Here is a 26,502-nt window from a genome sequence, read left to right as displayed (position 1 = left end):
CTGCTCAAATTAGAGCTGAGGGCCTTAGTGTGGAAGAGGAGGGCTCAGGGCATCAGTTTTGAGTTTCCATCCCTGTGGGCTTACAAAGTACATTGTATGGGTGGCTAGGAGCGTTACATTTAATAATGACGTTGGACACAAAGTAGCCTTGCAAATGTTATATATATATATATTTTTGCTTCCTCTTGGAACTTTACTGGCCCAGCTTTTGTTTTGTTGTTAGTGGGAAATTTAGAGTTCCGAGTGGGAACATTTGCTTCTGATGTCCTGTGAGAACTGATGTGAATGAGAGACTCCTGGCAGGCTATGGGAGTGGGGGCTGGGTGTGCTTCTGTAGGGATCTGTGCACCGTTGTCTGAGGGGGCAGGTACTGTGTACGGACAACCATGCTCACATCCTTACACACTCATCCTTCCACGCACTCACCGAAGGCATGGGGGCAGTTTTACTTGCTGGATGGAGCTTTGGAGATAGAGGCGGTGTCTGAGGTCTCAGCCCGGGGAGCATGTCACATGTGTGGGTCATGGTTAGAATGACTTCCGTTACCTTTCCTGCTTCCGCGATAAAGATGCCTGGCAGGAGCAATTTATGGAAGGGGAGGGTTTATTTTGGCTCACAGTTTGAGCCTACAGTCCATCATGGTAGGGAAAGTGGGGAGGGAAGAAGGGGGATGGGAAGGGCTAGAAGGGGCAGGGAAAGGCAGGGAAGGGGTGAGGAAGGGCGAGGAAGGGATGGCTGTGAGGCTGCTGGTCACACAGTGTCCCAGCTGAATGCTGGTGTTCTGTTTGTTTTCTCCTTTTTATTCAGCCCAGGCACCCAGCCCCTGGGATGGTGTCACCCATGTTTAAAACAACCTAGAAACTTCCTTAAGACTCTCCCAGTGCTGTCTTCCTAGGTGGCTCTAGATTCTGTCAAGATGATAGTCATTGTCACAGGCAGCTGTGAGAACAGCCAAGCAGAGAGAGGGCTGAGTTCAGGATTAAGAAGGCGGCTTTGCGGCCTCAAATTTCAGTCACGTGTTATGCAGGTGCAGGGATCTCCCCCAGGGCTGGGGTTTGGGCTGCCTTCTCTTGCTCCCGAGCTTCCTCTAGGTGATCTCATCCTTGCCCTGGCTTCTCCTTGGTTTGTATGTGGTTTGCGTGCAGAGGTTGAATGCATTTGGAAGCTTTGCCCTCGGAATGGTGGGAATGGAAGATGGCCCTTTGAGAGGTGGGGCTGGAGTGCAGATGGTCAAATCACACGATAGAGGTGAATGAGACTATCTTCGCAAAACCCATTGCTGTGTAGCAGTAATAGAAACAAAGAGGTGGGGCTGATGGGGAGGTACTTGAGTCTCATGGCTTTCGCTCAGCACAGGCTATGGGACTACAGTCTCATTCTGTCTGCTGATGTGAGATGAAATGGTTCTTTTCTACTGCCATGTTTTCACCTGCCTTCTGTCAGCAGAGGCCCAGGCAGTGCAGCAGCCCAACCTCAAACTCTGACCGTTGAAACTCTGAGCTGTCTCAGTCCCTTTTCCTAGGTGGCCTGCCTCAGGTGTTCTGTGACAGTGTGACACTGAGGACGACAGCTTCCTTTCTGGTTCATCTGCCTCTGCTTCCCAACCTCAGAGTTGTGGCCAAGCTTTCCCCTCCAGGGTCACCCCACATGCCTACAGGATCTCTCCACTTAGACGTCTCATTGGAACCCCAGATCTCTTGGGTGTTCACCTCTGGTCTTCCTCTCTTTCCTACAACTCCTGCTTTCTTCTGCTCTGTGTATCTTCATCTTGCTGAATATTAAGTCACCAAAGCTACAGGCCTAGACTCCTCTCTTTTCAACAAGGCCTGGTGTGTGTGTGTGTGTGTGTGTGTGTGTGTGTGTGTGTGTGTGTGTGTTTCATTGATATGTATGGTGTATACTTGTGCAGAGGCCAGAGGAAGACAGGTCATGGGGTGTCTTTCACTATCCCTTTCTGCCTTATTGCCTTCAGACAAGGTCTCTCACTGCACGGGAGGCTTGCTGGCTAAGGCAACTGGCCAGCAAGCTCTCAGAATCCATTTTCCACCCCCTCCCAGTGTTTTAGTTACAGATGTGCAAACATGCCTGACTTTTATATGTCTGGGTGCTGGGGATTTGAAACCAGGTCTTCATGCTTGCATAAGAAGTGCCTTTACCCATTTGTTCATCTCCCCAGCACCCTTGAAGCTTGTTAGGTACTTGTTACCTCCCGATCCCAAGTCTGTCCTCCATGTTCCAGGCCCCCTGTGATAAGGAGAATACAAGGCTCAGCAAGGACTAGGAGCCAGGATTTTGTCGCCGGTGGCTGGGACTGCCTTGCCCTTTGGCCACAACAAGAGATGGTAGAGATAGCCAGAGAGGCCTGGAAAAATCTGTCTGGAAACAGGGGGCTAAGAGTTTGGATCTAGCAGCTTGCTCCCCCTTGTTGGTCTGTTAACTCTGGCTGCTCTGAGATTAAATGTCGTCAGTCAAGGGATGAGATCTGAGAGTGTCTCTAACTACAGTCTCACAGTGCCTTTGCACAGGCAAGTGGACATGATACCCACGTCAGTCAATTTCCTTGTCTTTCTGACAGAAACACCAGACATATGGTCAGAAAGGTGTGCTCTGGCTCATAACGTCAGAGGGTGCTGCCCAAAATGGGAAGAAAGACGTGGTGGAATAATTCAGGAAGTTTGTTGGAGAGATGGTCATGTCGTGTCATGTCTGGGTCAGGAGGCAAAGAACACTAACCCGGAAGTAAGAGTCAAATATAACCTTCAGAGTATACCCCCAGCAACCTGCTTCTACTGAACAGAGCCCGTGTCCCCAAGGGTCTGTGGCCTCTCACACAGCACCACCAGCCAGGGGATCAAGAGTTAAGCATATGAGTCTACAGGGGAGATGCTTTTCAGAAGCCATCAGACTTCTGCTTCTACTTTGGCCCGGGCTTCTTTGCTGCACACCTGCTCTTGGTTCAGCACTGCTTTTTACTCTTTCATCTGCATGGTTAAAAATAGATCCTTGCTACTCTCCGATGTAAAGCAACCCAAACTGCGTAGGCAGCCTGTACGGAGCACTGTGATTTTTGCCGCAGGGCACTCTGGTGGCTTCTCTCGTAGGCTCAGTTGAGCCTGCACTCTGCTCCACTCTCTCAGTGATCGGAGATCCTTGAGCACTTCAGGTCCATCCTCCGACTCTCCAGTGGAGGCCACGTGATCTGGTGGGGCCAGGGGGGTCTGTCCTGAGCCCCAAGGATGAACGGCCTTCACTTTCTTTTTCATTCATTCTAGTTTCTCTGGTCCCCATGTGATACCAGACACCACGGTCAAAGGAGAGAACCAAGAAGCAGAAGCCATGGTCTGAAGTCTGTGGTTGGAGGCTAGCAGGCAGGGAGCTTGGTGATGTCTCTGAAAAGCAGGCAAGGTGATTCCTGTCTGTCCTGCTCTATGGAGTGGCCCCTTAATAACCAGGGATAATGGCATCAGAAATATTTTGAAAGTGTGCTGTCAGGGAAGGTCAGTGTTCTCCAAGATCTTTAAGCCTTAGTGGGATGAGGGTCGTGGGATTCAACACACTGGAGTTAGAGTCCCAGTCGACAACTATTTATTGTGTGGTTGGCCATTGCTGAGACTATGAGTTTTCTCCAGAGCTCTGTGAAGCCAAGAGTCAGGGCATCTGAGGTTTTCAGCTGTCTCGCCATCATAGTTCCGATGCTAACCTGGCAGAGCAGGTGTCCTCTCCACTGTTATGCCTGGTTAAGTTCCCTTACATTTTGGCAGGCGAAAGGACCCTTTAGACCCGCTCAACACCTTACCCGACAGCAGGGGCTTTTGGAGGTCCTTTCTGGAGTTCCTGTATATTAATCTGTTCTTCCCAGTACAGTTTTCAGTGAATCCCACTGAGCCCCAGGAGAGCATCCATTTCTTTGTGGTGCCGTCTATCAGATCGCCTGCACTTTGTTGTTCCCAGATATCTTTGGAAACCCAGCTCTGGGCTTCTTGCATGTCTTTCCCCAGTACGAGTCCCTTTCAAGCATTCTGACAAAGGGAGCCAGAATCTGAAGAAAGAGAGCATCAAATGTCAGCAGCTTTGGGACTGTCTTTAACAATGGCTGTGAATTTAGTCGCGTACCCGGCTGAGGCAGACCCATGTCCTAGCGTATATCCTTCAAGAGGCTTTTATTCCATCTAGCTTCGGATAATGAATACTACATTGTAGCATGTTGCCCTGATGCTTTCCTCCGAGGATCCTAAAGCGACTTAACAGATCTTGGGATCTTTCTCCAGCCTCAGTCCAGAAGGACAAGGAGGACCTGGACAGAGGAGGGGGCAGGGTGGCAGAGGCTGCCCCCTGATGACAAGTTGCCCTGTTCGAGTCAGAGAGTTGGTTTGGGGGCTGGAGATCAGGTGCTGTGGTCATTTTCCAGGCTCTCCTGAACTCACCCTACCTTACAGCTCCCTGCAAGGTAATGCCTTGTCCCCTCCCGGGGACCAAAGATGTTAGCACCTGGCTGGCTTAGTGTTGGAGCTGGCTGTGGCCCCAGGACCTTCTGACTCATCTTGCCAGAGTTGCCAGGAATGCCAGGATTGGGAATGCCAGGGAACAGTTTGGTGCTGCCCACTGCTGCTGTAGAATGGGGGGGGGGCAGTTGCTGGCCCAGTCAGTGGAAACTTTCTGACCACATCTGTTTCACTGAAGGCAATGAAGCATGCTGGTCATCCTAAGGCTGCTCCTCCAGTTTCCCTGCCATCTGTCCCCAGGACATCTGTGGGGCTTCCTGTGCAGAGCTGACTACGCTACCTTTATACAACCCCTCTCCCAGGTCTTCAACAGCCCCGTTATTAGCCCCTGATTGGCTAGGTCTGTCCTGGGGTATCAGCAGCAGCAGGGAAGGAGGAGAGTACAGTCAACTGTGTATCCCCCTGTTCCTTCTCTGTGTGGTCCTCATAAACCAAGATTTCTTGTACAAACTGGAGTTATTACCTACCTCTCTCCTTAAGGTACATGGGCTCTGAATTCTGGTAACTTCTCTCCTCTCACCTGAGATCCGGGGATCGTTGTGGAGCCCCCCACAGCTATGATGTCCACTAAGCCATGTTGACAAACAGAGATGATGAGTCTCATTCATTTAGCGCACTCTGTTCAGGAAGTGGGCACCTTTCAACACACCAGGCAAGGGTCATCCTGTCTAAATCTTAAATAATCCCTTGAGTGGATATGCATCCTAACTTCAGTTTACAGATGAGGATGAGGTTGTGGTCCAGACAGGTTCAGCAGTTTCCCAGTTGTGGTGTCCACAAAGCTGGTTTCAAGAGAACCAGTTATCTTTCTAGAACCTACGTGGCCCCTGGTTGCCCTGGTGTCCCCTGTACCAGTCACAGCAACACTTCCTGAAGCCATTAGACTTGTAAGCTCCCCAGAGCGGACCCACTGGATTTAAAAGCTCTAGAGGTGGGGTGAGTAATCATCTCCGTAGGTAATCATCTCATGGCCACTGGATGGTCAGCCTATGATACTGGACTGCCATCTACATCATCGGTCATCACCCTTCATGGAATTCAATGGCTCCATTATCCACTGACCGAAGCTTAAACGATTCTCTAGCTCACTCAGGGGAACAGGCTGTTCTCAGGGTCCACGCATTGCCCTTGGCCTTGGCAGTTTCTTGAAACTTGTATTCATGCTGAAGTCCTGGCTGTCCCTGCGGTTGACTTCTAAGAACTATGTACATAATTTCCCTGGCTTTGTCTTTCATTGGCATTTTCCTTAATTACGAATGCAATGGTGCTAACTAATGGGGAGGCATGGACTAAGCCGGCCCACACATGACTCACATGGCCTCTGGAGGCTGCCGTTTAAAGATCAACAGGTATGTGTTCAGAAGATTAGAGCAAAGAGGAAGTACAGTCACCCTGCTACCAAAGGTGGGTGGCATCACCTCTGCCTTCTCACTGTGCTCCTGTCACCCTTGGAAATGCTTATTTGAGTCTTCAGCTTAAAGTATCTAATCTTGTCCCTCCGATTTCAGTAGAGAGGAATCAAAGACCAGAGAGAAGAAAAGTAGGTTCAAGGACACACACGGAGTCAGGGGTCAAGCTGGGGCTAGCTGGCCCAATATGGTCTTTGAGGCCACTGGACCCCTTAGAACAGCCCAAGTAGTAGCTTTCTTCAAGATCTTTTTATGAGTCCAACTAAAGAAAGGTCCTCTGTGGTCATGGAGATGAACTCTGAGTTCTATGATTCATGTACAGGGTCAAAGTCTCCCCAGTTAGGAGAGTGGGGAGATCTTAATGGAGAGCTCAGAACACTTCCTTGTGGGGTTCAAAAGGAACCTTAGATGGGAAGTGCTCCAGACAGGGTCTGTCATCATTGGCCATTTGTCCCCATGACCACGGAACAGCACTGGCTCTCGCATCTCAGGCAAACCACAAAAGGTGCTTTTCTAAGGCTGGAGTCTGGCTTCTCCTACTTCTAACTCTAGGGCCTTGAGTTAGCGAGTAATTTTCTATGGATCACATTTTCCATCCTGTTCGAAAGATTTGTATGAGGGTCAGCTGAAGACACGTTAACAAAGCCTTTGGCACAGGGGCTGCTCAGTGAAGGGTGGCTGCCATTCTGGTTGTGATGGTGACATCTGTTCCGGGTTGCTAAATGCAGTTAAAACTAAGACATGGCTCTACCCACCTCTCGTGTGTGTGTGTGTGTGTGTGTGTGTGTGTGTGTGTGTGTGTGTGTGGTGTGGTGCACGTACATCCTTGTGTATCTGAGATGGTCTCACTCTGTAGTCCACTCTAACCTGGACTTACTCTGTAACCCAGGCTGGCTTCAAACTCAGTGCAGTTCTCCTGTCTCAGTCACCCAAGCGCTGGGATTTTAGGTATGCGCTACCATGTCTGGTGGTCCTTGTCTTTGAGAAGCATACACATTTAGTAGAGATTTGGGGGCTTGGTAAGGAGAGCATCAGTCTAAGGGAAATTATGAAAAGCACAGGAGAGAGCCAAGAGAGGACTTCTAGAGGGGGCTGCTGGGGAAAAGGTAAGACTCAGAACCGAGCCTGGTGTGGTGATGTATGCCTGTGATGCCAGTCGTCAGTGGGTAGAGGCGGGAGAAGCAGGGGTGCAAGAACATCTCTGACTACATGGTATGTTCAAAACCAGGGGGGAAAAGACTCAGAACTTTAAAGTCAGACTTCACATACTGAGACCTGCAGTGTGGGAAGGAATGAGCTAAAGGCCTGTCCCAGAAGGCTGTGAGCTTGGCTCCCCATCCCAGCCATTTTGAAACACGTCAAAGCCACAGCTCTCTTTTACACAGAGCCGGAGATGAAGCCTTCCTCAGAAGATTGTGTTTAGTTCGGAGAGGGAATTTCATGATGTCTCTCTGGTGGGGAGGGGACAGTGACATACACAAAAGTGAACCTATCGTATTTAACAATTGCCATCTTGACCGCCTTGAGAACTCAGCAGGGCTGCCCAGGTATGAGTTGAGCAGGTAAGTGGAGAGCAGAGAGGAAGAAGGTAGTGGTTTCAGGCAGAGGGAAGTGCAAAGGCTACAAGGCCTGTCAAGGTCTTAGGGGGGGGCATAGTGAAGGCCAGTGACACGGGGACAGCATTTGAGAAGGGGTTAAGTCCAAGAAAGAGCTCAAGGAGTAGGTGGGAGTCAACTTAAAATCTTTGCTAATGAACTCTGTCAGTGTATTTCCTATGACTCCAGCTTCATCTCTGTCCTCAAGGACTTGGCTTTGCTGGAGTGGGGCTTAGTCTAGCTTGGGCACGGAAGAGGCTCCTCTGTCCCGATTGTTGGCTGAGAATGTGTCTCTTGGATTCCCTTTCAGCTCCTCTCTGTCCCAGCCCCTTTGGCAACTGGTTTAGGGTTCCCCTCATCCATCCAGGCATCTACCAGGGATTTATCCAACACCCACTCAGTACAAGGCACGGCGCTCAGAACTGGTGTGAAGGTAGAAGAGCCTGGCACTGCCAGCAGAGAACTTTCATCTTACGGGGGAGACAGACAACAAACAAGGATGTGAAGGAGCTGAGGAAAACACAGACATGAGAGAGCGGGCGACAGAGGTAGCTGTGTTTGCAGACAGGGCAGCATGGAGACAGTGTTCAGAGAGGTGCAGACACCCATGTGGGAAGAGATGTGAACTGTTGAGTGGTTCGGTGGGAGGACAGTAGCTGGTGCTCAGTCCCGGGGTGAGAAGGAGGCTGTTGCATGTGAGGAGCAGCAGGCCGGCCAGGGGTCAAGCAGCCCCAGGGGGCTGCCGAGGATGTAACATCTCAGGTTTTGTAGAGGATGCAGGAGTTTGTGTACGTGTTTAGGGCCTTAGCAACCCAAGGCTTGTTAAATGTCCTCCCTACCTTCCTATGTTTTTTTCAGCACCAGCTTTACTTTACTTCCTATGGCTACTGTCCCCACCCTTCAGGATCTGAGCCAGTCCCTGGGAAGATGGTCTTTGAAACTGGTCTTTCTTCTCCCCACGCCTTTCAGAGGAGAAGAGGCCTGGGGAGCGAGTTCATGCTAAGGTGCTAAGTAGACACCTTAGCTGGGGACTTTGGAAGCACTAGGAAGGGTGACACTCCTGGGCTCTTAGTCCAAGGCTGGCTCCTTTGAGTGCCTTTAAACCACTTAATGGGATTGCTCTACTTTGCCTTTTTAGTCCATCAGAACTTTTCTCCATATGTTTATAACTTGGGGACATCCACATAGCCACAGCATGCAGATCTTAACCACATGTCAGGCACTACAGCACCAAGCTCACTCACATCACTCTGACGTTGTCCCTGACATCTTTCCCTGGAACCTTCTTCCTCTTGCAGACAGAAACATTATCCCCCTGACACCACACAGCTCTCACTTCTGCCCAGCCTCCAGCAGCTACTGTCCTAGTATCTGTCGTTATAATATTGATTGCTCCAATTACCCAGACTGGTGGACTGGCCCAGCGTTTGGCATTGGTGACTGTCTTAGTCTACAGGCTGCCACGTGTTCAGGATTCCTCTGGGTTGTGGCGTGTATTGAGGTTTCCTTTCTGAGTGTACTTTTTGTTGCGTTTGACGGTGCTGGAGATTGAACTCAGGGCATTCTCCATGCAAGGTAAGCCCTCTACTATTGAGCCACACCCCCAGACAGGAGTCCCTTCCTTTTTAAAGCTGAATAATAGTCCTTGCTATGCGTGCGCATCAGCAGGGCCTTAGTTGGTGTTCATATTTTAGCCGTCATGAACGATTCTGGAATGAATATGGAAGCATCAATGTCTCATTCAGAATCTACTTTCGGTTATTTTGAGTGCATGCCTAAAAATGAATCACTTCATCGTACGTAGTTTTATTATTAACTTTTTGAGGACCCTCTATACTGTTCCCCATGAGAGCAATACCAGCTTCACCAGCAACACATGTGGTTCCCTCTCCAGTCTCTGTCTTCTGTGTGACAGCGCAACTCATTGCAGTCTGTCTTTGCTAGTGCTGGGGATGAAACCCACGACCTTGCTCATGCTGTTTGAGTTTCAATCACTGAGCTGTACTCCCAGCCCCTATATATTTTGATTCATGTTTTGATTTATGTCCTAAATAATTATGTCAGGCTTTCTTGATAACTTTTGTAACATTTTAAAAGATGGATAAAAGTATATAGAATTGTATATCCCCTTGATAAAGTGGACATTGGGAAGTGTCCCCTAACATTATCTACCTGGAAGTGGGTGTTGCTATTAGCATGGCTGCTGAACTTTCAGCTCATTGACATCATCTCTCTATGCTTACCCTATTATAACATGAAAATACATTTCAGAAACAAAGCATTCGCTTATTTTTAAAAGTTCACTATGACAGCCTCTGCCTTTTACTAGAGCTGTTTCAACCATTTATGTTTAGTGTAATTGTTGATGCGATGAGGTTTAAGCCTATTATCTTGCTGTTTGTTCCTTTGTCACCTTTATTCTCCTTTTTCTGCCCCTTGGGGGAAACTATTTACCTATCTATTTAATCTATGCATTTATTTTCATAAAGCAGTCATTTTAGGGTTCACAGTTATCTTAGGGATTCTATTGTGATAAAATACCATGACCAAAAGCAGCTTGGGGAAGAAGGTTTATTTTAGTTTATAGCTCTCAGTCACTCTCCTTCAATGAGGGGAGCCAGGGTAGGAACTCAAGGCAGGAATCTGAAAGCAGTAACTGAACCAGAGGAAATTTTTTTATTGACTTCCACAGACTACATTCTCTCTCTCTCTCTCTCTCTCTCTCTCTCTCTCTCTCTCTCTCTCTCTCTTTCTGACCATTTTCCCAGGGGTAACACCAGCTACAATGGGCTGGGCTTTCCTACATCAATTACTAATCAAGAAGGTGTCCCCCATTGGTTTGCCTACAGGCCAATTTTGTGGAGGCATTTTCTCAATTGTGGTTCCTGCAATTGAGAAACAAACCAAAAATAACAAGGAAAATTGACCCTTGTCAACTTGGCCCACAAACACATCACTATGCAGCTATAGCCTTTTCTTTCTTGTTCATTTCCAAGATCTCATATTAATATCACTATCACAATATAAAATATTCTGACCTTTAAAAGCCCCACGGCCTTTAAAATTTCAACCCTTAAAAGACTTAAAATTTTGAAGTTGTTTTTAAACCATCCCAAGTCAAAAAGTTCAGAGCCTGTCTAAAAAATCTCCTAAGTATCCAAACTCTCAAACATCCAAAGTTTCCCTAACACTACAAAGACTCTAAAAATTCAAAGTCTCTACAATCCCAAGTCTCTTGACTCCTATGAAAATCAAGTAAGTTACATACTTTCTCACTCCAAGAGGGTATAACAGGGCACAGTCATAGTCAAATTAAAGCAAAGCCAAAGTCTATCAGGACATGATTCCTGGAGCCCCCTCACAGTCTTTCAGGCTCTATAGGGCTTAGGCAGTTCCTCTTCTCCAGCTCTGCCATCCACAGCACACACAGCTTGTCTCATGGGCTCGAGACAGCTCCACGCCATACTTGCTGTTGTCCTTGGTGGTTTTCCCATGGTACTGACATCTTCAACATGCTGGGGTCTCCATTGCAACTGGGCTGCCCCTTTGCCAGTAGCCTCTACTGACTATCTTCGGGGATTCTAACTATGGTCTCTTTATATGACCCCTTCAATCCTGAGCCTTTGGTTGATATTGAGGCTGCCTGTCAACTGATGACCTCCTACAGTGCCAAGTCTCAGCTGTTCTCCATGAACCTTTCATGCTTTCAAAATCATTACTACTTGAGAGACTCTTACATATGACCAAGTTCAACTACCTCCATGAAATACAGCCCTGGTCCACTGTAGGCCATGGCTTCTGTGTGCCCAACCTGAGGAAATAATCTCAGGTTTCACCTCAATGATGCTGGTTTCTTCTTAATCATTGCCAGCTTCTCAGCTCTCTCTGACTGACCAGCATCAATAGTTACAAGAAAAGCAAAAGTTTTAACTCAGTGGTTATGGCCTCTTGTTAATCACTGCTGAGTCTTCAGTCCCAGCTAACCAGAGCCACAGATTCTTAATTCAAAAAAAATTACATGAATGAGGGATGTAGAGTTGGCTAAGAGCACTTGTTGCTCTTGTAGAGGACCTGGGTTCAATTCCTAACACCTGCGTGGTCATTCAGGATAATCTGCAGCATCAGTTACTGTGGATCAGATGTGGTGGTCTGATCTCCAAGGGCACCAGGCATGCATGTAACACACAGACATACATGCAGGTAAACATGTGCAAAACATAAGTAAATCTACAAAGTAAATATTTCAAAAAAAAATCAAGTGAACAGTTCTAGTAGAGAACTGTTTGAAGAACTCTCAAATTTCTCTCCAAAATTCTTTAAGTCTTGCCTCTGTTGTCTGCAATGTTCTCAACAATATCTTCAAATTCCCACAGAACAGCCTGTTGAGCTCTGAGGACTCAATGGCTTTCAAAGTCAATCTTCCCAACAAACATCTGGTTAAGTCTGTAATGACCTGGTACCAATTTTTGTCTCAGGTTTCTATGGTTATGATAAAACATCACGACCAAAAACAACTTGAAGAGAAAAGAACTGAGTTTACCTTAACACTTCCACACCACAGTTATTGAAGAATGTTAGGGCAGGAATCCAAGGCAGGAATCTGAATCAGAGGCTATAGCGGGGTGCTGCCTGCTGGCTTGCTCCTTATGGTTTGCTCAGCCTGCTTTCTTATACAATGCAAGATCATATATATGCCCAGCAGTGGCACCATCCACAATGGACTGGGCCTTCTCGTATCATCACTAATTTAAAAAAAAAGTCCCTTTGTCTTACCCACAGCTGGATTTTGTAGTGGAATTTTCTCATTTGTGGTCCCCCTTCCCAGATGACTCTAGTTTGTATCAAGTTGATCAAAAAGGCCACACAGGACAATGTGTGAACTGTAAACTTATTATAGTGTGCCATCAGGCAATACTGTAGCACATGGCAGGCTTTGCTCTTCAGTACAAACAGTTTTGCGTAGTGTTTTATGCTTCTTTGAAAGTCTGATTATTTTTGACTGGCTATCAAACACTATGGTCTTTTGCTGTTGTTGCTGGGGACTGGATATTCTTATGCATTTTGTGTTGGGGAGTTTAGTAATGAACCATTCTGAGCACAAATTAGGAGCTTTCCGAATTGGCTAGGAGGGACGAGAGGCTTTCCAGGCCCTGGGAATCACAGAAAATTAGTCACCCTGTCCCTTCAGGGCTTCTTCTCCTGATTTATTCACATCCTTCTTGTGGTCAGACCTTGGCAGAAAGTTAGAAAAACTCAGCAGAACGGTGTATGCCGAAGACTGTTTACCCGAGGACTTTCTTGGAGGAGCTCCAGCCTTTTTGGCATCAGGTCCTTACCTCCATCTCTCTTAGCAAAAGAGATCCATCCGCTCTGCTTGGTGTGGACTCTCCCTGTTGTGCCCGGACAGTTCCTCTAGGCCATGTGCTGCGACAACCCATCTCTTAGGTGTCACCTTTACCACTGTCTGGTGTCCAGTATCATGAGACTGTTGTTTTTCTTTTTGAGACAGAGTCTCGCTCTGTATCCCTGGACAGCCTGGAACTTTATTAGATCATATAGAACTTTATATAGATAAGAAGGCACACACACACACACACGCACACACACCTCCTGAGTGCTGGCATTAAAGGTGTGCTCCACCACACTCTGTCTAAACCTTTCATTTCTTACATTTCATTTGGCTTTTAAAATAGTGATTGGAATTGGAATTGCCTGAGAATGCTTTTTTTTCCCCCAAAAACATTCTAGCTTGTGTTGGCTATTATCCGATGACAGACTTTATTCCTTTCCAACTTATGTCGGTAATGTCAAGAACTATTCATATCAGATTCTTTGATGAAAGAACTCAATTGCTCCTGCTGAGACTCCAGGTGGGAATATATTTACTTGGAGTAAATTAAGCGTCTTATGACGAGGTGGAAATTTTCTGAAGGAATTCATGAAAACGGTGACAGCCTAAGTTTGTGTGGCTGTGGTCTGGGCCAGCCACATGAGACTTCTGTCTGTCTTATCACAAATCACTGGGGGACCGCAAGGTTATTGCACAATTGCTACCAAGTCTTATGACCTGAGTTTGGTTACCAGGACCCACATAGTGGAAGGAGAAAACCAGCTCCTGCCAGTTGTCCTCCGAGATCTCTGCAGGTGCACCATAGCAAGCATACTCCCCTCTCAAAAACAAACAAACAAAAAACCCCACAGACACACACACTAAAATGTGGTAAAAATTAATTGGTCAGGTATCATTATGTACCTTTAATCACAGCACTCGGGAGGCAGATCTCTGTGAATTTAAGGGTAGCTTGATCTACATAAGGAGTTCCAAGCCAGCCAGAGCAGCATAGTTAGATCTTGTATCATATATAAACCAAAAATCAAAACAAAAGCTCCAAACCCCAAGAAAACGAGATTCAAGCTATCTGTGTTATGCCCAAATGATAGGGCCTGAGGGGTGTGAGGAGCCAGCTCCTCGATGAATCCTCAGTGAGCCCGTGACTGAGCTACTGGAGGGTTCGGGAAATCCTAACAGATGCACTTGAGTCTGCACTTGAAGCCACTTGTAGTCTACAAGGCTGGAGTTGGGAGTCTCAGCCAACGCCAGCTGTAGTTCGGAGATATTTTCTTCCCCTGGAACTTCCCTGAGATGAGGCACTTCTGGTAGGAAGCCCTGAGTGCTGTGGGCCCTCCAAAGGGACTGAGAACATCACCAGCCTCCTTTAAATGATGCCCAGTTTCCTCTTTCTTCCAGCCACCTTGCTACCTTCTCAAGAGAGTGACTGTTGTCTGGTTTCAGGAGGGAGAGGGAGCCTTTCCTTGGACCAGGCAGAGATCACAGATCTCAGCCAAAGGGCTGGGGTTGATATTTCATTGATGAAGGACCATGCTGCCCCACCGAAGTGTAAGTGTTGTGCCATCAATGTGTCATTGTGTCCAGTGTGGGGAGGGAACCAGAGACACACAGAATCTGTTTGCGCTGTGAAATAATCCTTCTGGACTGTCTGAGCGATTTCCCTTTGCAGAAGTGACACCTACAGACTTGGCACAGTCGTGACTAGCTTTTGACCAGCAGGTGCCTTGGGCTTTCAGGATGAAGCAGTTGAAATGCAGGTGGCCCAGGAGTAGGGCAAATGTCTTTCTAGTGGTGGCCTCTTCCTGGAGATAGCAGTCCCCCAGAACTCGGGAAGTTCAGAGACTGGGGGGAAGTGGGATGATGAGCGGAGTCAATGGCTGGAGAGCAGACACCATAGGGTGTGTGTATGTCTGTGTCAAACAGTTGTCAAAACAGCACACAAAAGGCAACCAGGGACATTGTGCCCAGTGCTGCTGAAGGGCCCAGGGTACGTCCAAAAATAGCACCTTGGCGTGGAATCACGTGGCCAGAACTGGTTATCTCATGGTACCCATGTCACACTTGATAGTTTCCTGTACCTGCTAGCACATCCAGAGTCTCTAGTCACCCTAGTGGCCCCAGGGAAGGGACAGAATACATTATTATTACAAAGAAGGGGAGGGGAAGGGAAAATGGCTTGGGTGTAGTGGTGTGATGGGGAGGAGATCCTCAGGAACAGAATTCACAGGTGTGTGTGTGTGTGTGTGTGTGTGTGTGTGTGTGTGTGTGTGTCTGCGCTCAAACAGAAATCAGACCGAGACAGGATAGAGCCTTTTGTTGATGCCCCAGCCTGAAGGGACTCAGGAGCGTAGCACAGATGCCACAGGGATGATGTGACTGAAGTCTGGAGGTGAAGGGGCCCCCTAACTCCAGCAGGGGAGAGGAGACTGTAAGTGAGCATCTGCCCATAGTGGCAGAGGGGAAGACAGGTGATCAGCAAGGCCCTTCCAGCCACAGGAGGGAGAGAGGGGAGGGGAGTCCTGTTGCCTTAGGGAGGGGAGAAGGAGGAGGAAGGGTGCCTGGGGAAGTCTGCTTTATAAGCCCATTGAAGAGGAAGAGCCAGGAGCCAAGCATCCAATTAACCTGACATCATTTGCAGCCCAAATATCTGAGGATATAAGAAGAGAATTTAATATGTGGGGGCTTGGGAGAAAAAGTGACTAAGAATGGAAAACAGCCCCAGTTTATTTAAAAAATAGGTCAGGCCCAACAAATCCAGGCGATGCTTTCCCAGGAGTTACTGATCCAGGAGACAGAGGGAGGACTGTGTGGGAGCAGTGTGGTTTTGATTTGAGGCAGGCATTGCTGTTGCACCACAAAGAGACAGCCAGGGGCTGACAGGAAGCGCTGGGACACAGTGCGCAGCACCAAGCCTGCCTTCCAGTTATACCGCAAGGGCTTCTAGTAGTGGCTGTGAGTCAGTCAGGGATCAGCCCAGGCCACGCAGCCCCAGTGTGGTGGAACCTGCCCAATCTCCAGTCACCTACTGCAGAGCTAATGTGCGCTCTAGAACCTTCAGCTGTCTCTCTCCCAGGGTCTGCGACTGCTCTGGCCTTTGGTCAATGTGAGTAGCAACTAGTATCTGTGTTGAGGGCCATGTAAGAGCTTAGGGGCTCAGAGGGGCTGAGGAAGACAGACAGCCAGACTCTACATGGTCAGTGCCAGCGTTTATGGGCATCACCCCCTGGGAGTCTGACGATGAGTTCTGTTTCCAGGCTTCACGGCCTCAGACCTGCCCGTGAAGGTCCACAGGACTGGTAACTAGAAACTAATCTAAACCACAGCGCAGATGTTCCACACTTCCTTCATCCATTCTTCCATTGAAGGGCATCTAGGTTGTTTCCAGGTTCTGGCTATTACAAATAATACTGCTATGAACATAGTTGAACAAATGCTTTTGTCGTTTGATAGGGCATCTCTTGGGTATATTCCCAGGAGTGGTATTGCTGGGTCCAGGGGTAGGTTGATCCCGAATTTCCTGAGAAACCGAAACACTGATTTCCAAAGTGGTTGCACAAGATTGCATTCCCACCAGCAATGGATGAGGGTACCCCTTCCTCCACAGCCTCTCCAGCAAAGGCTATCATTGGAGTTTTTTATTTTAGCCATTCTGACAGGTGTAAGATGATATCTCAAAGTTGTTTTGATTTGCATTTCCCTGATCGCTAAGGAGGTTGAGCATGACCTTAAGTGCAGATTTGCTCCTTCAGAACCGTGCTCCCTTGCCTCTTGGGAAAGAGCAATCCAGACAGGAATTCAGGGCCAATGGACAGCCTACCACTTTCTCAGAGATCGATAGTTCATTTTTAGCAAAGCAAAACCTTAAAAACATCACCAAGAACTCTTCTTAACCTGTGTGCCCAGTTATACTTGACTATGGTTGTTTTACTTTTTTGCTGTTTTTATTTTGATTTTTTTTTCTGAGAGTTGTGGTTCCATGCCGTTCTGGGTAGGAAGTACCTGGAGGGCCCGGCAGTTCTCAAACTGGACAGAACATGGGAATTTCCTCCGAACATTCTGAGCACAGACCACTGGGTCCCACTGCAGGTCCTGGAGCAGTGGTCTCTGGTGTTGTAGAGGCTGATGCTGGTCGTCCAGGACCCAGACTCCGAGGACCACTGCCCTTTGCCCCATTTATCCGTGATGCCACCTTGTTTAGTGCATTGGACTGAGAGTGGCAAGCAGTGGGAGTGGATGGGAAAGAAGGGAGTCTAGAGTGTTTGACTCCATGGTCACAGGACACATGCACAGAGGGGTGACAGGCAGTAGGAAGGGGGTAACAAGGCTAAGGAAGGGTATCTGGGGTGACTGTGACTAGGCCGCCCCTATAGTGGGAGCACAGGGTGGGGATGCTGTTGATGGTGAACAATCTGGAGCAGCTCAGGGAGCCAGCGACCAAGTGCAAGGAGACAGCAGAAACACACAGTGCTCGTAGTGCCCAGACACGGCCACCCCGGTCACTGCCCCGGTCACTGCCCCGGTCACTGCCCCGGTGACCGCCCATGGTTCTGGCAGAAAGTGAGACCCACCTACCAGAACACTGCTTCCATCCAGGCTCATGGACCACAAGGCTTCTCCACAAGGATCCAGGGAGTCACCCTCCAGCCCAGCTGTCAGGAAACATGGGTGCAGGATAGCAGATGGGAGGATGCTCTCTGGCCACCTGGGGATGAACACAGGCTTGGAAAGTTCTCTATTTCCGGTACCGTCTTAGGAAGTTGGAGTGGCCCAAAAACCCAGTGTGAGAATGTTCTCCCTTAGAACTCTGGTACCCATATAATGGAGACAGATGTTGTTAACGCAGTCATAAACATAACATAAATGTAAATACTTGTTTATGCCTTTGTCAATAACACAGCTACAGCTCAGATCGCAGCCTTGGATGTGTGTATGGAATGGCAGCAGGGTGCAGAGGGTGTCCGTGAGTAAGTCTGGCGGCAGGGCCAAGTAAGAGGATGGGCAGGGGGAATGAGACAAAAGCAAAGGCAACCGGGAGGGAAGACAGGAATGAGGCCAGTCTTCCCCTCCCCCCACACCTCCCCCCACCCTCCTAACTCCACCCCCATTCCCCCCCCCCTCCGGTGGGGTCTTATCTTCCACAGTACACTCCTTTCCTTCGGAGGCAACCCCAGGCCGTATAGGAATGTGATGTCAGAAGTTCTCTTGGCATTTGGAGACCAGAGCAGGAGCCGGCTCCCGTAGTGGGCCTCTGTCTTCAGGGAGAGTCTTAAAGCTTGGCCTGGTGCTGAAGGAGTCATTTATAGCCCAAGGGCTCAGGTCGGCTTTGACTGTCGGCCGCAGAAAAGACTGGCACCTCTCTGTCCTGCAGCTCGTCTTCTGTGTTCTCTGACCTGTCTCCATGCCTTCCCTGCTTCTCACAGTTCTCCTTCCGGCTCACCCTAGAAAGATCTCTGTCCTTATGTGGGTGGGCCTCAGTTTCTCCATCTACAACCTGAAATCTGCGGCGGATTTTCTTTAAACCTAGAAATCTCGGAGAAGTGGCTACCTGGATCTTCTGACGCATGCTCCTGAGCAGATCACTGCTTTTGACCTTGTTTCTGCCCTGCGTGCTGGGCCTCCCTTCTGAGTTAGCCTGCCTCTGCCGAGGCAGCAGCTGTATTAGGCATGGCTGGGCTGAACCAAGCTGGCTATAGTGTCAACGCTGATGGCAGATGCTCTTATTGCCGGTTGTCAACAAGGAATATGCCTTGTCACTGATACTGGTTTATTGCCAGGCTCTGGGACTTGCTAGCTCTGGACTCTGACCAATAAATAACCCTAGCACTCAAGAGCTTTAGGCGTTTGTTTTGTTTCGTTTTGCCTGTATGTTTCAACACCTTGTCGTGTTGTTACGCCTGCACCGAGCAATGTTTGCAAAGCACTCTGCAGAGTGGGCCTTCAGTCAGAGCTAACCACCTTCCCCAAATAACCTAAGTGGAGATAGGATTAGGTTGAAATGTTCCTATCCCATCCCACCTGGGGAGGACCTACCCTTCCTTGAAGGACCAGTTCAGAATCTTTTCTCCAGAAGCCTTCTTCTTCATGACCTTGGCAGGCAGCGGGCATGATTTTCAGCACATTGGGATCATAAATGGTGTAGAGAGACTTGCAGGAAATTGAGCATCTTGGAGGAGGCAGAGATAAATATTTCAGGGCCCTTTCCATGCCCTGGGGCCCCAGGCCTGGGCAGGACCAGATGGGATCCACTGTGCAGAGATACTTTCCTAGTGCAGCCATTCCAAGCAGGCGAGGTCAGAAATAGAGGGTGGATTGAGTTCCATTCCTACTGGAGTACTGTGTTGGAAAGCGATCCATGGTGGGAGGGATTCTGGGTAAAGAGGCTCCCTGGAGCTTAGTGGGCACAGCTCTGGAGGACAAAGGTGCTGAAGTTGGGGGTTAGTTGGGCTCCACACCCAGTGTACCCGCTAACCCTCTTTCTGACTTCTCAGACATGTTTGCTACTAAAACATTGGAAGACTTCCCTGTCACCTCCTTCCTAGAAAGGAGTCAGACCTTCTGACCTTACAGAAGTGACCACCAGGACTGGAGGCCTATATTCCTCAAGTGTTTCCAGAGGCACGTGGGCAGGCAACTGAGCCAGCTCCCTGGCCAGATTCCCAGAGAGAGAGCCATTATTTGTGGCTGACCCATCTTCCTAGAGTGGTTTCTGCATTCCTCCACAGACCCCTCTGTCTCCTGTTTCCTTCCTAGCATATATACAGTGCCCCGTAGCTCGTCAGGTAACTGTGGAAGGCGAAGCATCACCCCATACTGCCTGTCACCCTCAGCTTCCCCGGGAGAGGGCACACTTTGTGGGTCGTTGGCAGAAAGCAGCTCTCCTAGGCAGGAGGCTGGCAGTCTTCAGAACCAGGGCTAATGTCACCTCTTGGTCTTATTTGCCTCCCCTGACTCTTGCAACCCTGTGTCTCATGAGTGCCCTGGTGGCATCTGACATATACTTGGCTGTTGGGAAGAGACCCAGAGGACCTTGACCTGGCATGATGCTTGAAAAGCCTAGGAATGGTCTCTCTTTTAACTGTATTTAAATAGAGTCAATATCAGTGGCATCTGGATGTATAGGGGATTCTCAAGGTTTCTTTGGAGGGGGGAGACTCTATGCTGCTTTCTGAGCTCATTGTCATTACCTGGTAGAAAAAGGCCTTGGCCAGGCTGCAGGAAGAAAGACTTTGCCTTAAAGTCCCCTCCCTGAAGTCAATGCCTGGGTCACATGTCCCCAGAAGAAGGGCAGTCTAAAGACACATCTTCCCTCTCCACTGTATCCCTGTTCCCATGTCAACCCCCTGGGCCCTCCAAGCCCACTCAGGTCCTCAAAAGGTGGTTAATGTGACCTTTCTCCCAGGCATATCCACCTTTCTTCACTCCATCCTTCGGATGGTTCTCAAGACAGAATCCCGGCCTCAGTTTCCCTCCAGGGGTCTGGAGTTGCATTCCATACTCTTTTGCAATATTAGCTTTTGCTCTTCACAAAAGTGGCGCCAGAAAGAATTAATTATTCACGACCCAATACCCAGGGATGATTGCTGCCAATTCTGGTGCCTTCCCTGAATCTCCTCTCTTCATGCACCAGCAAGAAGAGATTTTAATTAAGACACAAGCGCACAGTCTACAGTCCTGTGTGTCCTGCTCTACCGACGGTTTAATGTGCTCACATGCTTGTGTTCTTAAAGACTTTTCCTACATTTTTAAGGGCTGCATAGCATTCTACGACAAGGTGTTCACCATAGGCTGTAATCAATTTTGTCTTGTGAGCCATCAAAATTGACTGTTGGTTTTTGGTCATCATGAAATTCACAGAGCTATGTACTTAGGACGATAAATGGCCCTCTCCTGGTGTTAAATTTAAAGAAAGCAATTGTGGGTTAAAGGATTTGTGCTTTTTAATGCTCTTAATAAATTTTTACCAAACTGCTTTCTAAAAATGTCTTGACTTAATCACATTTCCACAAGACTTGGGCGAAAGTACCTCCTCTCCTCTTCCCCACTCCCTTCCCCTGCCCCTCCTAATCTTGCAAATGAAGAGACTCATCATTTTGAGGGATAAGATAAGGTTTTGTTCTATTTTAAGTTTATCTGATCTCCAGTGAGACAAACATTTACCCCGAGTGTTAATTCACCATTGGGTTTTTTTTTTTGTTTTGTTTTGTTTTGCACATAACAGATGAGAAACCGCTGCCTCATCCCCATTAAGCCGGGGTGTGAAGTTCCTGGTTTGTCAGCCCTGGCTTCGTGAGCACACTTAACCTCTGCCTCGCCACATGTGTTGGGGTGTGCCTTTCAGCCTCGTGAAGGTGTTTATTGACTGGAACTGCCTCTTTATCTGCTTGCTGGACATCTTTTCTTACAAGGCTCGATGGCATTTCAAACTCCACATATCCCAACTGAGGTTCATCATCCCCCACCCCAGCTTGCTCTTCCCGCTGATGTGCTGATTTCTGGTAACGTCACCACTATTTTCCTACTCACCCAGGCTTGAGACGTGGACAGCGTCTCAGATTCCAGCTTCTCCCTCGTCCCACCGCGTTCTGCCAGCTGCCAACCCCATAGGTTCTATTTCTGTGCTGCACTGGCAGGCAGCCCCTCCAGCACCCCGGGGGCTCGGGTGCTCATTATTTCTTGACTAGACTTTGAACATAGTCTCTGAAATTCCCCCATGGACACCCCTTTCTTCTTCGCCCCCTCCTATACTCTGTGCTCACATTCAGTTTCCAAAATCAGTGTTCAAACTCGGGGCCCTGCGTACCCAGGGCACATTTGCTATTGTGTGCGGTAGTTAATTCCGCCCTCTTAGCCTGATCACGAGCTTCTCTCAGCCGAACCCTCTACTGTCTCAGCATGTTCTCCCCCATCAAGTTCACAACCGTCCCACCCCCTGTCCTCTCTGCTCAAAGCACCCCTTCCTCTTAGAATTCCCTCCTGCCACCTCTACCTTTCAAAATCCATTGACAAAGCTCACGCTCATGGCATGGTGACTCTGCTAGGATTCCTTGACTCGCAGTTGAAGGGAATTCACCTCTTGATGTCTGACTCTCTTTTGTAGCCTGTTTTATTATAGCTTCCAGTGAGGTTGCTAGAGGTCTAGGAAGCGGAGTCTCTGGGGGACTCCTCCCCCCAGGACTATTTCTTCTACGCAGGACTTCTCAGCAGCAGGCCTTCAGCGGCTGTCTCTAGAATTCAAAGCAACTCTCCGTATCTTAGTGCATGTGAGTTCAAGGCCACTGTGAGAAGAGCAGGCCTGTCAGTCCAGGGTCAGAGTCCAAGTCTACTTTGCAGAAGCCTGAGCTGGACTAAGGAGTGGCCTCTGGGACAAAGTACCAGTCATAATCACCCCCTTTTCCTCGTGACTTTACGGGCTATTTATTCAATGCCCTTCTCTTGTCCTTGGTCAGGTCGTCCATCCCTTTGCCTCGTGCAGTGTGTGACGTATGGAAGTTACCTCACAAGTTGACTGTTGAGGACAGAAAACCAGGGAGTTCCAAGTCATCCTTGGACTGAGAGATGATAGCTGGAGGGCGCTGGAAGCCCCCTGACCTTGTCACACAAGTTCCTGCACCAGCTAAGAGTTTTTCTCTCCTTAATGTATTTAAATGGAGTCAACACTGGGGTCAACTGTGTGCACAGGCGTCTTCAGCTCTGGAGGTGACTCTGCAGCCAGCACGGGAGTGTGCGATTGACACAGTCTATTTTTAGCCTCCCAGAGACCGTGACCAACATCCCAAGCAGAGGGTGGGTGCACCTGCAGCATTTTGATGAGGCAGCCCCACTCGCCAGCCAGCCTGGCCCCTCCTCGACCCGAAGGCCTGTGCTGCTAAACTGGGAAGTCTGCCGTTTCCTAGGGGCAGCAGCCGGGATGCACCTCTTGCCCCATGCAGCTCATTCCTGTCTAGTCTCAGACACAGGGTGGTCTTGAGGCTGTGCCTGAGGTAGGAGGGAGGGAAGGCATCACTTGTATTTCCCCATCTGCTCTGTCCCAGGGGCTACCTTTTCCCTTGACTGTACGTCTGAGTTGACCTAGCTCGTGGAGAGGCAAATGAAGACAGGACAAGGATATTATATGTGTATATAATCTATATGATCTAGATGGTAGTAATGATACTAACAACAATAAAGAAGCCTTTATTATATGTACACCACGTGGTTATCTAGTGCTGAGAGAGACTGGCGCTAATGCCTTGATTCTTGCAGAGGTCTCTCTTTCTGTGTGTGTGTGTGTGTGTGTGTGTGTACATATATGTGCACATATATTTGGATCCCAGAGGTCAACCTTGTGTTATTCCTCAGGGGTCATCTACTTTGTTATTTTGAGGCAGGGTCTCTTACTGGGTGCCAGGGTTCACCCATTAGGCTACACCGTCTGGCCAGCGATTCAGGTATCCCCCTGTCTCCACCTCCCCAGTGCTAGGATTATGCCTGGATTTTTACATGGGTGCTAGGGGGAAACATGATTAATAAAAACTCACAGACAGATATTGGGGTTCAACTTGAAGACAAGAAAAAGCAAAGCAACCAGCCACTGACTCTTACCTCAACCTTAGTCCGGAAATGGCAATCCTGCCTCTAGGAAACCTCAGAGTGAGAGTGAGAGCTGTCTCTTCCCGTTTAATAATTCTCTCTAGTTCTGGGATTAAGGGCATGCATCACTACCTCCTGGTTTCTATGGCAAGCTAGTGTGGCTACTGGGATTAAAGGTGTGTGTCATGGCTGCCCAGTCTGTAAGGCTGGCCAGTGTGGCTGTTTTACTTTTCTGATCCTCAGGCAAGTTTTATTTATTAAAATACAGATGAAATGCCACTACACTGGGGATTGGGTTTATGCTTCCCTGACAGGCGTTTATGCACTGAGCTATCTCAATGGCTCCTTGGGGGGTTTCATTAGGCCCTGTATTTATCAAGGAAAGAGCAGAGACGTGGTGGTGGTATACACAATCCCAAGGTCACACAGCCAGGAATTGGGATGGAATCCTGGAGTCTTGAAATTTATAGGCAAATGGATGGATCTAGAAAACATCATATTGAGTGGGGTAACCCAGACCCAGAAAGAAAATATATGTGCTCATTCAGAAGTGGCTTTTAGACATAAAGCAAAGAAAAACAAGCCTACAATTTACAATCCCAGAGAACCTAGACAACAAAGAGGACCCTAAGAGAGACATACATGGATCTAATGTACATGGGAAGTAGAAAAAGACAAGATCTTCTGAGTAAATTGGGAGTATAGGGACCTTGGGAGAGGGTAGAAGGGGAGGAGAGAAGAAGAGGGAGAGTGGAGAAAAATATACAGCTATAGCTCAATAAAAACAATAAAGAAAAAAAGAAATCTTGGAGGCAGAACTAACTTGGGTCCCTTCTCTCCCTTTAGGTGAGCAGTGCCCCCCCTCAGCCCCCGCAGCCTGTCATCCCAGCCAAGCCTGTGCAATGCGTCCACCACGTGTCCACACAGCCCAGCTGCCCAGGGCGGGGCAAGATGTCCAAGCTGCTGAATCCTGAGGAGATGACGTCAAGGGATTACTATTTTGACTCGTATGCTCACTTTGGGATCCACGAGGTAACACACTCAGGTTGGGGACCAGCGGGACAGCTGTGGCCCTGTCAGTTCATTCTTGTTCTCAGAGGTGATAAAGAATGTATGTCCAGCTCTCTCCCACCTCAAAGTGAATCCCTCTGGCGGCCCTGAACCCTGACCTCTCCCCCTTGTGTGGTTCCCTTTGGGACAGCCATGGCCAAGGCAGGGCCTGGAGCAGGTGAGTAGGTAGAAGTGGGTGTTTGTGCATTCCACCTATAATCCCAGCACTTGAGAGCCTGAGGGGAGCTCAGAGGACTGTTGAGGGTTCGAGACCAGCCTGGACTACATAGCGGGCTCCTGGTCAGACTGAGTTACAAAGTGAACTGCTATGCAAAATGAATGGCAGCAAGTTGGGGGTAGGGCTACCATGGGGCGCTTTGAGCTTATATTTTACCTTCTGGCCCGGGGTCTGTCTCTAACCGCCAGTCCTGGGTGGCCTGCACATTACTGATGCTGACAAGGAGTTGAAATACTTGCAGCCGATGCACTGAGGCTATCCTGGACTCCTGGAGGCCGTGATGCCCATTAATTAATTTATCCAAGGGGCATCTCCAGGGGAAGAACCAGGGTGAGATCTTATAGACAGGACCCCCCCACACCTCTGATGCTCTGATTCTGTCTTTTCAGCCCCCTTCCCAACAGAGAAGCCTTGTGTCAGCCCCCAAACAGAAGCAAACCCTCATGGCTATTGTGGGTACAGGATGGAACTCCATGCCACATTTCATTATATAATTCCCTAGCATTGTCCCAAACTGCCCCCAAAGCAATTAGCGTTGGCTTCCGCTTGCCAAATGCTGGGCATGGTTTTAGTTGTGACTGACATGCCATCTTCATTTGATCCTAGTAAGAACCCATGAGAAGGATATCCCCACCATCCCTAAACATAGGGAAGAAAGTCCTGGGGAAGGAGGCAATGTTTACCAACTGAGGTTCCCAGCTGTGAGGATGTCTTTGCAAACCAGCTCCTGTGGCTCCCTGGCAATGAGACTAAGACGATGCTGGAAGGTCTGCTTCCATCCAAATTGCCAGGCTGCTGCCAGGGAGGTTTTTAATATCGGCAGTCAGCGATTTTGAGTTGTGAAATGCTTATTGTGTACTGGGTGTTGTTCCAAGCAGTTTGGATTATTGGCTCATTTGCTTCTCGGATTAGCCTTATGCTGCTACTGCTATTAAGGTCACAGGTGATCCAGGGCCTTAGCAACCAGCCCAGCCCTCATCCTAGCCTTGTTCTGCATGAGACTAGTGGAGAGAGCTAGGAATTCCACCTCCCCCATTTTGGTGCATGGACTTCTTTCCTAACTGCCCCGTCACACGCCTTTTAAAATATTTCCTTCCTTTGTACTCCCTGACCCTCACAGAAATCTTAAGGGTTGAGCAGACTCACCTGCTTCTGTTGCATCCTTGGCGGCCTCTGTGCAGGCAGAGGGTATAGGTGAAGAGGCTTCTCATTCTCTTTTTTAGATCAAGGCCTCTGTCTTGCTTAGTCTAGGGAGGTTGGAGGCTCTCTGTGTTGCCCTCTATAAATAGTAAGCCTGGGCCGGTGGGAAGGCTTGAGAACCAGGATTCTTTACCAAAAGCCCTGGTCCTAGAAGGGCCAGATGCCTGCTCAGGAATGTGGGTGCTCCCTTGCACCATCCTTGGCCCTGCTCCCTGTCTAACATTAACCCGTGCTAACGCTGTGCAGACTGTATGCATCAGAAAGGACCGTGACAGCATCCATCCTAGAGAAAGGGTACACCCATGAGATGGGCTCCAAGAGCCTGAAGTTTTGGTTTCCCTTCTGGGCTGGCACTTTTATATTTTAGTTAATATACTATGGCTGTGGAGAGACGCCACGACCAAGGTAACTTACAGGAGAAAGCATTTAATTGGGGATTGCTTACGGTTTCAGAGGGTTAGTCCATGATCATCACGGTTGGTGCTTACGGTTTCAGAGGGTTAGTCCATGATCATCACGGTTGGAAGTACAGCAGTAGAAGGCAGGCATGGTGTGTGTGTGTGTGTGTGTGTGTGTGTGTGTGTGTGTG

At 48.7% G+C, this 26,502-nt stretch overlaps 1 protein-coding gene across 1 annotated transcript in view; it reads left to right on the top strand.

The window, feature by feature from the left end:
• Nucleotides 1–26,502, top strand: part of Prmt8 (protein arginine methyltransferase 8) — an 87,596-nt gene that overhangs the window by 11,102 nt on the left and 49,992 nt on the right. Inside the window, exon 2 of the mRNA XM_005365276.2 lies at nucleotides 24,272–24,457. Coding sequence (XP_005365333.1) covers nucleotides 24,272–24,457 — 186 coding nt within the window. The remainder of the gene's footprint in view (nucleotides 1–24,271; nucleotides 24,458–26,502) is intronic.

This window comes from Microtus ochrogaster, unplaced genomic scaffold (genome assembly GCF_000317375.1).
Source record: "Microtus ochrogaster isolate Prairie Vole_2 unplaced genomic scaffold, MicOch1.0 UNK1, whole genome shotgun sequence".
In the NCBI taxonomy this organism is placed as follows: Eukaryota; Metazoa; Chordata; class Mammalia; order Rodentia; family Cricetidae; genus Microtus; species Microtus ochrogaster.
The sequence above is the reverse complement of the archived record's forward strand: the minus strand, read 5'-3'. Positions and strand labels throughout refer to the sequence as shown.